We start from the raw sequence: 12375 nt of genomic DNA, 5'->3' as shown, positions 1-12375 counted from the left end.
AAAATGCAGATTTGGATCCAGAGGGTCTGGGGGACCTGAGATCCTGCCCTTCTGACCTGCTCACAGGCGCTGCAGGTCCGCCAGAGGCAAGGATCTGGGGAACTGCAGCTCAAGGTCCTCTCGCACCTCCTCGGTTTCAGTTACCCAAAAGACTTACTCGAAAACGTCAGGCAATCTTTGTAGAGGAATCCTGTGGCTCAGATTTTACTTTCAATAAATTTTTAAAGTGGAGGCATTTCATAAGGCTGTAACCTGACCACAGCGGCAGGTCTGGAACCGCTTGGAGACTGGCTGTTTTGCTGACATGGAATAGCACTTTGCACTTCAGAGCGTTTCTTGCTTGAGCCGCGTGTCCATAGTAACTTCCCCGACTGACGTGAATTGTGCCACGTCACCCTCGCCTTGCCTCAGGGTCACAGTGAATTTTAAAAGCGTAGTTGTTGCGTGGCATTTTTTTCCAGGTCCAAATTTCTCGTGTTAGTGTGTGCTGTTTGCCTGGGGACCAGTAAGAAGGATTCCGTTACCTTGTATAGATCAGGGGGTACATTACCGTATTTCACAGTGTATACATTGAGGAAAGTGGGTGTGTTTCTGAAGAGCTATTTAAACCAGTGGTCGCCAACCAGTGGTCCACGGACCACTGGTGGTCTGTGAGGTCCGAAAGGTTGGCGACCGCTGATTTAAACAATAAATTTGTTCTTCATTCCCTTCAAGTGCCACAGCCCATGTTCAGGAAAGTAACCTGAGAGCCAGCTGTGCTGTGTGTCCGTGGTGGACACAGACCTTCCCAGTAGTGTTGCTTGTTGATTGGTTTTTAGAGAGAAATCCGATTGGATGGACGGGAGAGGACGCACTCAGTGCCGTGAATCCATACACAGTGCTTGTGCAGCAGCTGAGATGATCTTCGCCTGCTCCTTCCCTCCCCCGAATTTGTCATCATTTTTAGCATTGCACATCGGCGTGCTCTGGAACGAATAGATTTTGAGTGTTTGTGTGTGTATACTTGTACACGCAGCCCCTGCGGCCACATTTAGTTATTGCACATGCTCCTCTGTGTGAATAACTTGAGTAGATTATCTAGTTTATGCTTTTGAGCAGACTTACACATTCCTGACTTTCCCTGCATCCTAGGAAGTGATTGGGCCTCTGTACTCTGCAGTGTCAGCTGTTTACGGTCCTATGGTCTGTACCTAGACCAGCGACTGGCTAGTTGACACTCCATAAATACTGTGGGAGGAATGACCGAGTTTGCCCAAGATCACAGCTCGTAAGTGATAGAGTCACCTTCCCGCCAGGGGGTCCGACTGCAGCCTCCATTCGCAGGTTCACTGTGGGCTCTCACAACGTTCTCTGTAGAACATTGGAAACATCCAGGTTCACAGTCCTACCCCTTCAGGAATGTGTGGGTAACCACCAGAGATTGCTTGTCTGTCAAACTTCTGAAGTAAGTCCATGGCTGATGTTGGCAGCTTAGTCACCAGCGTGCGTTGTAAATTGTCCCCCATCAGACCTTCGTATTGAATGCAGGGTCTTGCCCAGATTGCTTTCTTGGGGTGAAATAGGAGAGGAAAATCTTGGTATTTGTCAAGTAGTTTAGGAAATTAAAATAAGTTTCTTATTCAACCCCTTTTCCTTAATGTGCTAAAAGCCTGAGTAGAGGCGGGTAAGAAATCGTGTTGCCCATTTTGTGTACCTGATGGGGAGCTTGAGCCCCTCTCCAGGCCACGTGGTCGCCTTTTTGACAGTTGTCCCTTCTTCACTGCCCACGTCAGAGGCTGGGTGCCCCCCTTGTCGTCCCCCTTTTCAGGCTCTTCCTTTTAGTAGGTGCTTTCACCCCAGCACCTTTTCCTGCTTTCCCGCCGAGCACAGAGAGTTTGCAAGGTTAGGCAAATAGTTGAGATAGAAATAGAATCCAAAAGAAATTTCAGGGCAAGAATGGGGATTTTATTTTTGTTGTTAGAACCAACTCAGGTGTGTGATCCTTTTCTCCGTATTCTTTATACTTTATGTGACTCGTTGTACTTTATGTGAGGATGGCGATGGGGCTGACTCCTGCACAGCACCTCCCCCAGCACTGCCTTGTTAACTGTGGCAGGAGGTGGGCGGGCGTTGTGTTTGCAGCAATGAGTTGGACATATTTGGTGAAGCCCCATGAAATTGCCATTTTTGTATGTCGAAACTATCACAATACTTGAAAAAAATGGAAAACTGGAACTATCCTGTGGGTTAGCCTAATTACTCTAAGGCAGAAATTCGTTGAGTAGCGGATTTAAGTATCTGGATGTTAGGATGGAAACTTAAACAGTTACTGACTAGCGTGGACTCGTTTTGGATGCAGTTGCCTCCAGGAAAGGTTGTTATCAATAATCATTAAATATTAAGTATTTATGCCAGGTCCTTGTAGAATATAAAGAAGCATAACAGTTGGCCGTTCTTCTCGGAGCACCGATGATTTAGGTCCCAGAAACTAGCCTGGACCAGTCACCAAAAATAAGCAGCAGCCTGGTGCCCAGCTGGAGAGCGTGGGCGCCAAGGCGGGTGGACAGGAGGGCGAGGGCGAGGGAGGAGAGTCGGGTTCGCAGGGATGTGTAGTGGATGCTGCTCAGCAGGTGTCCCTTTGCCGGGGCCAGATCGGTGGGTCTTCAGTCCGTTACCCTCCTTCCCCGGCCAAGTGCATGCACGGCCGGCCAGGCTGACAGGTGCTCCCTCCTCGGAGAGCCACAGATGCTGATGCCACCGAGGTTGCGTTCCCTCTGTCCAGGCCAGTTTGCTCTGGGCCTGCTCAGGCCCCTGTTCCTGGTCTCGAGCGGCCTTGGTTTCTGCTGTTTCCAGGTCCCTTTCTCTGGCCTGCAGCCAATTCCGTGAGTTCGTGACGGCTTTTCAGTGACGCCCCTTTGCCTGAGTCAGCTGGAATGGATTTCTGTTGCTGCCGGCACTCAGGCCTCCGGGAGGAGTGCGGCATAGGCGGGTGACCTGAGAGTTGGCGGGGGGACGACGGGCTAGGCTCTGGAGACACCCTCGCTCTCAGGGAAGAGCAGTGCAGTTTGGGGTTATACTCAGATTCCGAAGAAGACTCAGAGAATGCAAAGCCAGCCTGAAGCCCAGGTTTCTCGGAGGGCCGGACGAGGAAAGGGAGGGCTGACACTGTAAACAGGAGCCCTGGACGTGACTTTGGATATCGAGGAGTCAAATCTGGACCCATTGTTACAGTTTTATGTTTGCTTTTTAAAAATTCTGTAGTAAAGTTCTTTTTGACTGTTTTAACTTTTTTTGTTGTTAATCCTCACTGGAGAATATTTTTTCCATTGCTATTTAGAGAGAGTGGAAGGAAGGTAGGGGGAGAGAGAGAGAGAGAGAGAGAGAGAGAGAGAGACACATCGATGAAAGAGACACATTGATTGGTTGCCTCCTGCACACACCCTGACCAGGGCTGGAGATTGAACCTGCAACCCGGGTACATGAGCCCTTGATTGGGAATCAAACCCGAGATCCTTAGGTGTATGGTTTGATGCTCTAACAACTTAGCATACCGGCCAGGGTCCTTTTGACTGTTTGTTGTTGTTTTTAATATATCTTTATTGATTTCAGAGAGGAAGGGAGAGGGAGAGAGAGATAGAAACGTCAGTGCTGAGAGAGAATCATTGATCGGCTGCCTCCTGCACATCCCCCACCGGGGATGGAGTCCGCAACCCGGGCATGTGCCCTTGACTGGAATCAAACCCGAGACCTTTCAGTTCATAGGCCGATGCTCTATCCACTGAGCCAAACCAGCTAGGGCCCTTTTGACTGTTTTAGATGATCTTAGGGGAATGAAGGGGAGAGAGATGGGAAAGGTTTGGTCCATCCAAGGCTAGTATAGCTGGAAAGGTCATCGGGAAACCTGGTAGGGTAGGGTTTCAGGTGGACTTACCTAGCAGAGCAGGTGCACATGGTCTGAATTGAGTGGGAAAGGGCTGGACAGAAAGAGAATAGACTGATAGGTGATTCTGAGAGGCCTTCCTTGCAGAGGTTGAGCGAAGGTGAGTCTAGGAGAGAGGACCGAGAATGCAAAGGGGTGGAGATGCACCATGCTGTAACTCCGTGTAATCAATGCCAGTAACTGCATGTATGTAACTGTCCCGGTTGTGTAAATAACACAACTGTGCATCAGGGATGGAGGAGAAGGGTGCCCATGACCAGGAATGGAACCTCTGACCCCTTCAGTGCGTGGGCCCAATACAGCTTTGCTTACAGACACAGAAATGTGAATGTCATATAATTTTCATATAATATTTTAAAAGATAGAAACAATTGTTAGCACACAGGTTGTTCAGCAATGTGACACGGGTGGATTTGGCCCAAGGCCATAGGTTGCCTACCGCCTGGGGCAGCACCATCCACATCCCTTGGCGTCTGCATTCTCCATTCAGCAGTTACTAGGCACGTGCGGCTGTGGAAATGCGACCAGTACGAGGAAGAACTGAATTTTAATATTTAATTTTAACATGAATTTTAATTCAATTTGACACAGCCCCATGGGGCTGGTGGCTACGGCACGGGCATTGGCCAGCACAGATCTAGAGATACACTGTGTGGATGCAGCCAGAACCACAAACAGAATTATCCCTTGTAGCTCGTTCATGAACAGCAGAAACCGGCATTATGGTGCAGTGCCAACGGGAACCGACTGGGAATAGCGAACCCTGCCGGGGCCTGCTTTGTGCCAGGCTGCGTTCTGCGCACTGTACCTGGGTGCTCACTGGCTCCCTCTTACGCGGCAGTGAATGAATGCACTGCAGCTGGGTGTGCCTCCCCTATGAATGGCTCTTAGACCAGTGATGGCGAACCTTCTGAGCTCGGCGTGTCAGCATTTTGAAAAACCCTAACTTAACTCTGGTGCCGTGTCACATAGAGAAACTTTTTGATATTTGCAACCATAGTAAAACAAAGACTTCTATTTTTGATATTTATTTTATATATTTAAATGCCATTTAACAAAGAAAAATCAACCAAAAAAATGAGTTCGCGTGTGACCTCTGACACGCGTGTCATATGTTCGCCGTCACTGTCTTAGACCCTCAGGCTGAGACGGCAGGCATTCTATACCATGTGATACCATTGTTCAAACCCCAAAAGCAAGCAAAATGAAACAACACTATTCGGGGATATACAAACATATGGTACAACCATTTTTAAAAGCAAGGGGATTCAGACTGTGATGCCTTCGGGGGAGAGCAGGTGCCCTGGGGAGGCCACTGTGAGTGGGGGGCAGCGGGGCCCCTGACCTCGCCCCTGCAGTGGTCCGGGGCGAGGTAAGCAGGGTGTATATGGGCTGCTAGACTAGCATTTCCCTCAGTAAGGACCGTGCCATTGTAGCATCACCACCGTTCATACTGGTTTCAGTTCCCACTTAAGCATATGTTCCATTCAAAGAGGTGTTTATATTTGTTGCCTTAGTTGCATCAGAACAAGATTAGATTAGAAAACATTGTATTTATTCAGCTCGTAAACAAAGGACTGAACATAAAACCCGTTGCTCCAGCTGATGGTTTCATTTAATCTAATGATGAACTGATGTTACCAGACTCAAACCACAAGAACTTACATTGAAGGGAGAAGCTGAAAACTGGAAAGAACAAATAGGGTGCGTCAACTGCTGTGATGTCTGACACACCTGAGGGTCTTAGGAAGCTGCAGCTGTGCTATTTCATGGGTAATTAGTGCAATTTCAAAAATTACACAGGAGTCCCTGGTAAGTAGGATTCAAAGAGACACTTTGTTACTGAAGGTCCAGTTTTGCTATACCAGTTCTACTGAGCTGATTGTTAAATTGTGTCAAGCTTTTCTGTGTAATATGTGCATCTTTGACTTTTTTCCTTATTGTTCCGTCTTCATTCTTTCCTGTATTACTGACATGGGTTTATCTTTTCTCCCTTCAGAGAGTTTTGAGGTGACAGTCACCAAAGAAGGTGATAAAGGGTTCTTTCTATCCCTCTTATGAATATTAACCCACTAACTTTGTTTATAAAATTGGGAATCAGCCCTTAAACAGAAGAAGCTGTGATGCTTTTTTATCCCTTTTATTCTATTTTGTTTCTATTTTTAAATATATTGATGGAAACTGTATGTAACCAAACCCTTGGTTAGAAATATCTGGAAATCAGACATCCATTTGAACTATATGGACAATACTGTACATTTTTTCCTAAATTGAACTTAAGAGATTCACTTCGTAACCATTTTCTATTGGTTGTAATTTTGGAAGAGGTCCGTCTTATTTTTATGTGAAATACATTTTGTGAAGTTTTACTTATACATTAGAACGTTTCTATTTGTTCTCCCATGGGCAAGGGGAAACGTAGATTTTAACTCCTCATTAAGCTGGTAAGCCAACTAGACGAATTTCAGTTCCCAGGCAGGCTTCCTTTTCAGGTCTGAGAGGATATAGTCCGGAACAGGCCAGTCTAGCAGGTCTCTCCCCACGCGGGCACTGCATCGCACTGGTAGACGCTAGCTGTTGAAATGGATGCCTGAAAAGTTGGTATTTCTACCTTTCTCATTCAGTAGTTGGCTTTGATTCCCTAATTTTAGCCAGGCTCATTGCACAGGAAGACTTGTTTCTTCTGACTTTTTTTTTTTACAGACTTTCTGTAATTATGGTGCTGAACCTATATCTCACGCTTCCTCCTCTCTCAACACTTGACTGTGTGTTTTAGCCTTCTCTCTGGTCCAAACCAAAATAGCTGCCCAGCTGTCCCCTGCAGCCTGGGCAGTTTCTGGTGTTATCAGGCCTTGGCAGTCTGCTGCTGTCCTAAGTACTCCTGTGAAATGCCTGTCTATATTCTCTCTCTCTCTTGTATTCCTGCATGAATGGATGCAAAGTTAAATGAGTTGCTTGGAAAGCCAGAACCTGCTTCTTTGTACTAAAGCCCAGAACTCACCCTGTCGCCAAGCACAGCGCCCTGCTTCCCCACAGACCCTCTCAACCCCTGGCTGCCATGTGGTCATGGATTTTCTTTGCGGGAGGAGGGGTCTGACCGCAGCCGGCTCGGTGGCAGCGATTCTAACTGGCGCTGCTTTGACTCCCCAGGTGAGATTTGTGGATTTAAAATTCACGGGCAGAATGTGCCCTTTGACGCAGTGGTGGTGGATAAGTCCACGGGCGAGGGACTGATTCGCTCAAAAGAGAAACTAGACTGTGAGCTGCAGAAAGACTACACGTTCACCATCCAGGCCTACGACTGCGGGAGGGGGCCCGATGGCAGCGCCAACGCCAAGAAGTCTCACAAGTAAGTATCCGGGCAGGGAGCGTGAGGACAGCAGTGACCTTACTCTCCTGCCCCAGGACTCCGGTGCTTGTGAAATAGAAGGGAGTGCCAGGTGTCCATCGGGACATAGCAGTTAGAGCAGAGACCCTTGTAGACGGCTTCAGCAAGGGCCTGGACCATAGTTGTTGTAAATGAATGAATAACCTAGTAGAGAAAACAAGGCCCTACAGAGAAAATACGAAAGCCCACTCTTTCCCCTAGGAAGAGGTTTGCAGGTATGTGTGTCTTTTGTCTGTAAGTTCTGAGGGCGTGAAATTCATTCGAGCTGAGGAGAGAAAGCCAGCTGGTGGGCTCTGCCCTGGGAGTGAGCACGGCCTTCCTGCCGGCCGAGGGCCCCCCTCTAGTGGAGAGGGCTCTGGGCAAGACATGGAGTTAGACTCTTGTCTTCCTGCCTGGCCCCTGTGGCTCGGTGGTTGAGTGTTCGACCCAGGAACGAAGAGGTCACCGTTCAATTCCCGGTCAAGGGCGTGCAGGAGGCAGCTGATCAATGATGTTTCTATCGCCCTATCCCTATCTCTTCCGCTCTTTCTAAAAATCAATAAAAACATAAAAATATAAAATAAACAAAAAAAGAATCTAGTCTTTCCTCTGCCACTTACCTGCCCTTTGGCATTGGGCAGATTTAATTTTGTTGAGTCTCAGTTTCTACTCAGGACGTGGATTGAGGAAAGAGGCACGTGGCTGAGATGATGTCACATAACTGTTGTGAGGGTCAGCTTGGTGGGTGGGGGGTGTAGGGGGTCTTGGTGAACAGTGCGGGTGCTGAGTGCAGAGCTTGTCTGGTTCAGGATATGCCCTGGTCCAAAGCCCTGAGGCCCGCAGTTTTCTGTCTGGGGAGCCTGCTCTGACGATGCCTTCGTTTCCTCATCCCCGAGCTGGGGAGACGGAAGCTGGCAGCACGGGGTTCGCCAGGAAGGGCAGCACTGGGGTCACCTTGAGGTCCCTCATTTGCTAGATCAACGGCGGGTGGGGTCCCAACCCCGGGTTACTAATGGACTCTATTTCTTGGAAGCAGGACCAGCCTTGTTTTAATGCTCACCGTATCCCATCTTCCATCCCTGTTTCCTAGCCCTTCTTCCTTTGGCTCGAGTTGTTTCTGAATTTTGAAAAAAATATTTTTAACTTTGTGTTAACAGAGCTAACAGATATCTGGTATAGTTTATCTCCCTTTTACATGCTCTGTCCCACATCGTGAAAGAAAATCCCAGTGTTACTGTCTTTTTTGTTTTTTTAATCCTCACCCGAGGGTATGTTTTTAATGATTTTTAGAGAGAGGAAGGGGGAGAAAGAGAGAAACATCAGTCGGTTGCCTCCTGTACTCACCCCAGCTGGGGATCGAACCCACAATGTTGGTATGTGTCCTGACCGGGAATCGAACCTGAAACCTTTTTGGTGTCTGGGACACTTGAGCACATGAGCCGCTGGCCAGACTGTGTTGTTGCCTTCTTACCGGGTGCCTTATTCCTAGACCTGGAAGGATCAACCCAAATTCCTGTTTTAACTTTTCTGGTATCTCCAGGTTAAACTAAAAACAATGAGTAGTTTACTTTTTATCTTCACACTAGAGGCCTGATGCACAAAAATTCGTGCAAGAGTAGGCCTTCCTTCCCTCGGCTGCCGGCACTGGCTTCCCTCCGGCACCTGGGACCTGGGCTTCCCTCCTCCAGCCGCCTGCAGGCACCCGGGACCTGGAATGACGCCCGGAAGACATCCGGTCTAATTAGCATATTACCCTTTTATTATTATAGATAAAATTGAATAAAATGTATCAGAGAAAGGAAATTTAAAAATAGGGCACAATTTGGGGGGATAATAAAACAAGCAAAGCCCACAGCTTTTCCCCTCTTCCAGAGCAACGGTCCACATTCAGGTGAACGACGTGAACGAATACGCACCTGTGTTCAAGGAGAAGTCCTACCAGGCGTCAGTCGTGGAGGGGAGGCGCTACGAGAGCATCCTGAGGGTGGAGGCTGTGGATGCAGACTGCTCCCCTCAGTTCAGCCAGATTTGCAGCTATGAAATTGTCACTCCAGACGTGCCATTCACGGTCGACAAAGATGGTGAGAACAGAGGGCAGCGTTCCTTGTTAGGGGGGCGGTCCCGGCAGACTGTCCATCCTAAGCCGATCAGCTTCAAACCCAAACTTTGTACTTCAGTGAAACTCATAGACGGAGAGTTAGTCCATTCGGGCGGCTAGAACAAATGCCACGAACCAGGTGGCTTAAATGACAGACATTTATGTCTCACGTTCTGGAGGCTGAGGAGTCCAAGATCAAGGAGCCATTCCATTCAGGGTCTCGTGAGGGCCTGCTTCCCGGCTTACAGATGCCACCTTCTTGCTGTCCTCACCTGGTGGGAGAGACAGGGCACTCCGGTCTCCTCTCTTCTCATAAGGACAGTGATTCCAATATGGGGACTCCTCCCTCACTGCCTCCCCTAAACCTAAGCTCCTCCCAAAGGCCCCACCTCCTAACACCATGACACCGAGGGTAAGGACTTGACATGTGAACTTCGGGGACAGGAACATTCAGCCATAGCAGAGACCTGCTGTGGTGTCTGCTTCCCAGTTGAGTTTTTACTCTGTCCCCTGAGCACCAGGTGTTCTCTGGCGGGGCCGTTCCTTTTTCAAAGTCTAATAAAAGCCCCTGCCCAGCATGTGGCTATTTTCTACCTTCTCCCCTTTCAGTCAGCGTGCATCTGAATAAGATGGACCTTTCGTTGGGCCCGGTTTTCTGTTCGCCATTAGACTTAAATCTTCTGCCTCATCTTGAAGGTGAAGGTTTATACCTCATTGCTAGACTCTCAGTAACTGAACAGATCGAGATCGGCTCATTCGAGAGTTTAACTTCCTTATGAGGTTACGGCTTCAGGGTGATGCATGTCTCCATCGTTACCCAGTCCAGGTTCTCTGCTGAAATCACGGGCACGGCAAACACTTTGCACACACCTGTATTCATGGTCAAAAGCTGGCTTCTCTCGGGTGGGTGGGGTAGGAAATCTCTCTCTCTTGCTAATAAAGTAAGTCTGTAACAAGTATTTAATGCAGCTTTGGTCTTGTATTTAATATTTGAAGAATTTGAATCATTTTGTCTTTTTACTCTCTTATATGTAATTCTTCAAGTAAATATAAAAACAAACAAAAGTCTGTAAGAAGAGATGGAGTTGAATTGCATGGGCTCCGAGATGGTTTAGGGTAGAGCTCAGGAAGCCAGGGGAGTGTCGTGACTTTGGGTATTCCCCTGCCGGTGCTTCCGGGGCTGGGACCATGAGCATTGTGTGTGCCAGCAGGGACCTGGAGGGGAGACCAGCCCGGGTGTGGGTCCTCACTCTTTCTCCCCCTGGAAGGTTACATAAAGAACACAGAGAAGCTGAACTACGGGAAGGAACACCAGTACAAGCTGACGGTCACAGCCTACGACTGCGGGAAGAAAAGGGCCACCGAGGACGTGTTGGTAAAGATCAGCATCAAGCCCACCTGCACCCCCGGGTGGCAAGGTGAGCCCCATTCTCGTCTCCATGCTCACCCCGTTCTTAAAGTTTAGGCACGGAACCTAATGTGTGAACTTTCCCCCTCTCCCTCTACCCGGGCCGATGCAGGATGGGACAGCAGGGTCGAGTATGAGCCTGGCACGGGCGCCCTGGCTCTCTTCCCAAACGCCCACCTGGAGACGTGTGACGAATCAGTGGCCTCGGTGCAGGTGACGGTGGAGCTGGAGACCAGCCACATAGGGAAAGGCTGTGACCGCGACACCTACTCTGAGAAGTCCCTTCACCGGCTCTGTGGTAAGAAGACCTGCGGTCTGCAGTGAGGGCGAGAGGGACCCTACACGTGCATGTGTGTTGCTTCACGATCATGAACTAAAACAGACTCTAACTTTTTGGCACAGCTGCTGCTGCCTTACCGGCTAATTTCCCTACTGGGTGGGCTTCAGGGGGTACATGACCCCATGGAAGTCTGTTCAAAACGTTATTTTATGTGCATTTTTAAGAACCACTGATTTGAAGACAGTATTTCTCTGCCATACATAGAGAATCATCAAAATAGAAATTACACATATGTGGAGGGAGTTTTAAATGAAACGGGATGATTATTTAAGGACTGAAGAAAAAAACTACAGGTAATGTGGTAGTTTGGGCAAACGTGAAGAAGAAAATCAAGACCAAAAGCACCCACATCTAACTACGGTCTCCACAAACCATATATCCAGGCCTGGGGTGCACAAGTATATCCACAGATCATATACCAGGCCTGGGGTGCAGAAGTATATCCACAGATCATATACCAGGCCTGGGGTGCAGAAATATATCCACAGATCATATACCCAGGCCTAGGGTACAGAAGTATATCCACAGATCATATACCAGGCCTGGAGTGCAGAAATATATCCACAGATCATATACCCAGGCCTGGGGTGCAGAAGTATATCCACAGATCATATACCCAGGCCTGGGGTGCAGAAATATATCCACAGATCATATACCAGGCCTGGGGTGCAGAAATATATCCACAGATCATATACCCAGGCCTGGGGTGCAGAAGTATATCCACAGATCATATACCCAGGCCTGGGGTGCAGAAATATATCCACAGATCATATACCAGGCCTGGGGTGCAGAAGTATATCCACAGATCATATACCCAGGCCTGGGGTGCAGAAGTATATCCACAGATCATATACCCAGGCCTGGGGTGCAGAAGTATATCCACAGATCATATACCCAGGCCTGGGGTGCAGAAGTATATCCACAGATCATATACCCAGGCCTGGGGTGCAGAAGTATATCCACAGATCATATACCCAGGCCTGGGGTGCAGAAGTATATCCACAGATCATATACCCAGGCCTGGGGTGCAGAAGTATATCCACAGATCATATACCCAGGCCTGGGGTGCAGAAGTATATCCACAGATCATATACCCAGGCCTGGGGTGCAGAAGTATATCCACAGATCATATACCCAGGCCTGGGGTGCAGAAGTATATCCACAGATCATATACCCAGGCCTGGGGTGCAGAAGTATATCCACAGATCATATACCCAGGCCTGGGGTGCAGAAGTATATCCAC

General features: G+C 48.5%; 1 protein-coding gene and 1 pseudogene across 1 annotated transcript in view; both read left to right on the top strand.

The window, feature by feature from the left end:
• LOC139001539 (calsyntenin-1-like) overlaps nt 1-11116 on the top strand; it is a 44644-nt gene extending 33528 nt beyond the window's left edge. Inside the window, exons 3-7 of the mRNA XM_070403055.1 lie at nt 5919-5948; nt 7070-7268; nt 9159-9367; nt 10653-10802; nt 10905-11116. Of these exons, the coding sequence (XP_070259156.1) occupies nt 5919-5948; nt 7070-7268; nt 9159-9367; nt 10653-10802; nt 10905-11116 (800 nt within the window). The remainder of the gene's footprint in view (nt 1-5918; nt 5949-7069; nt 7269-9158; nt 9368-10652; nt 10803-10904) is intronic.
• A 265-nt stretch (nt 11117-11381) lies between these two features.
• LOC139001538 (calsyntenin-1-like) overlaps nt 11382-12375 on the top strand; it is a 3262-nt pseudogene continuing 2268 nt past the window's right edge.

Source organism: Myotis yumanensis, unplaced genomic scaffold (assembly GCF_028538775.1).
Source record: "Myotis yumanensis isolate MYYU_CA2020_CCGP unplaced genomic scaffold, mMyoYum1.0.hap1 SCAF_2, whole genome shotgun sequence".
NCBI lineage: Eukaryota > Metazoa > Chordata > Mammalia > Chiroptera > Vespertilionidae > Myotis > Myotis yumanensis.
The sequence above is the reverse complement of the archived record's forward strand: the minus strand, read 5'-3'. Positions and strand labels throughout refer to the sequence as shown.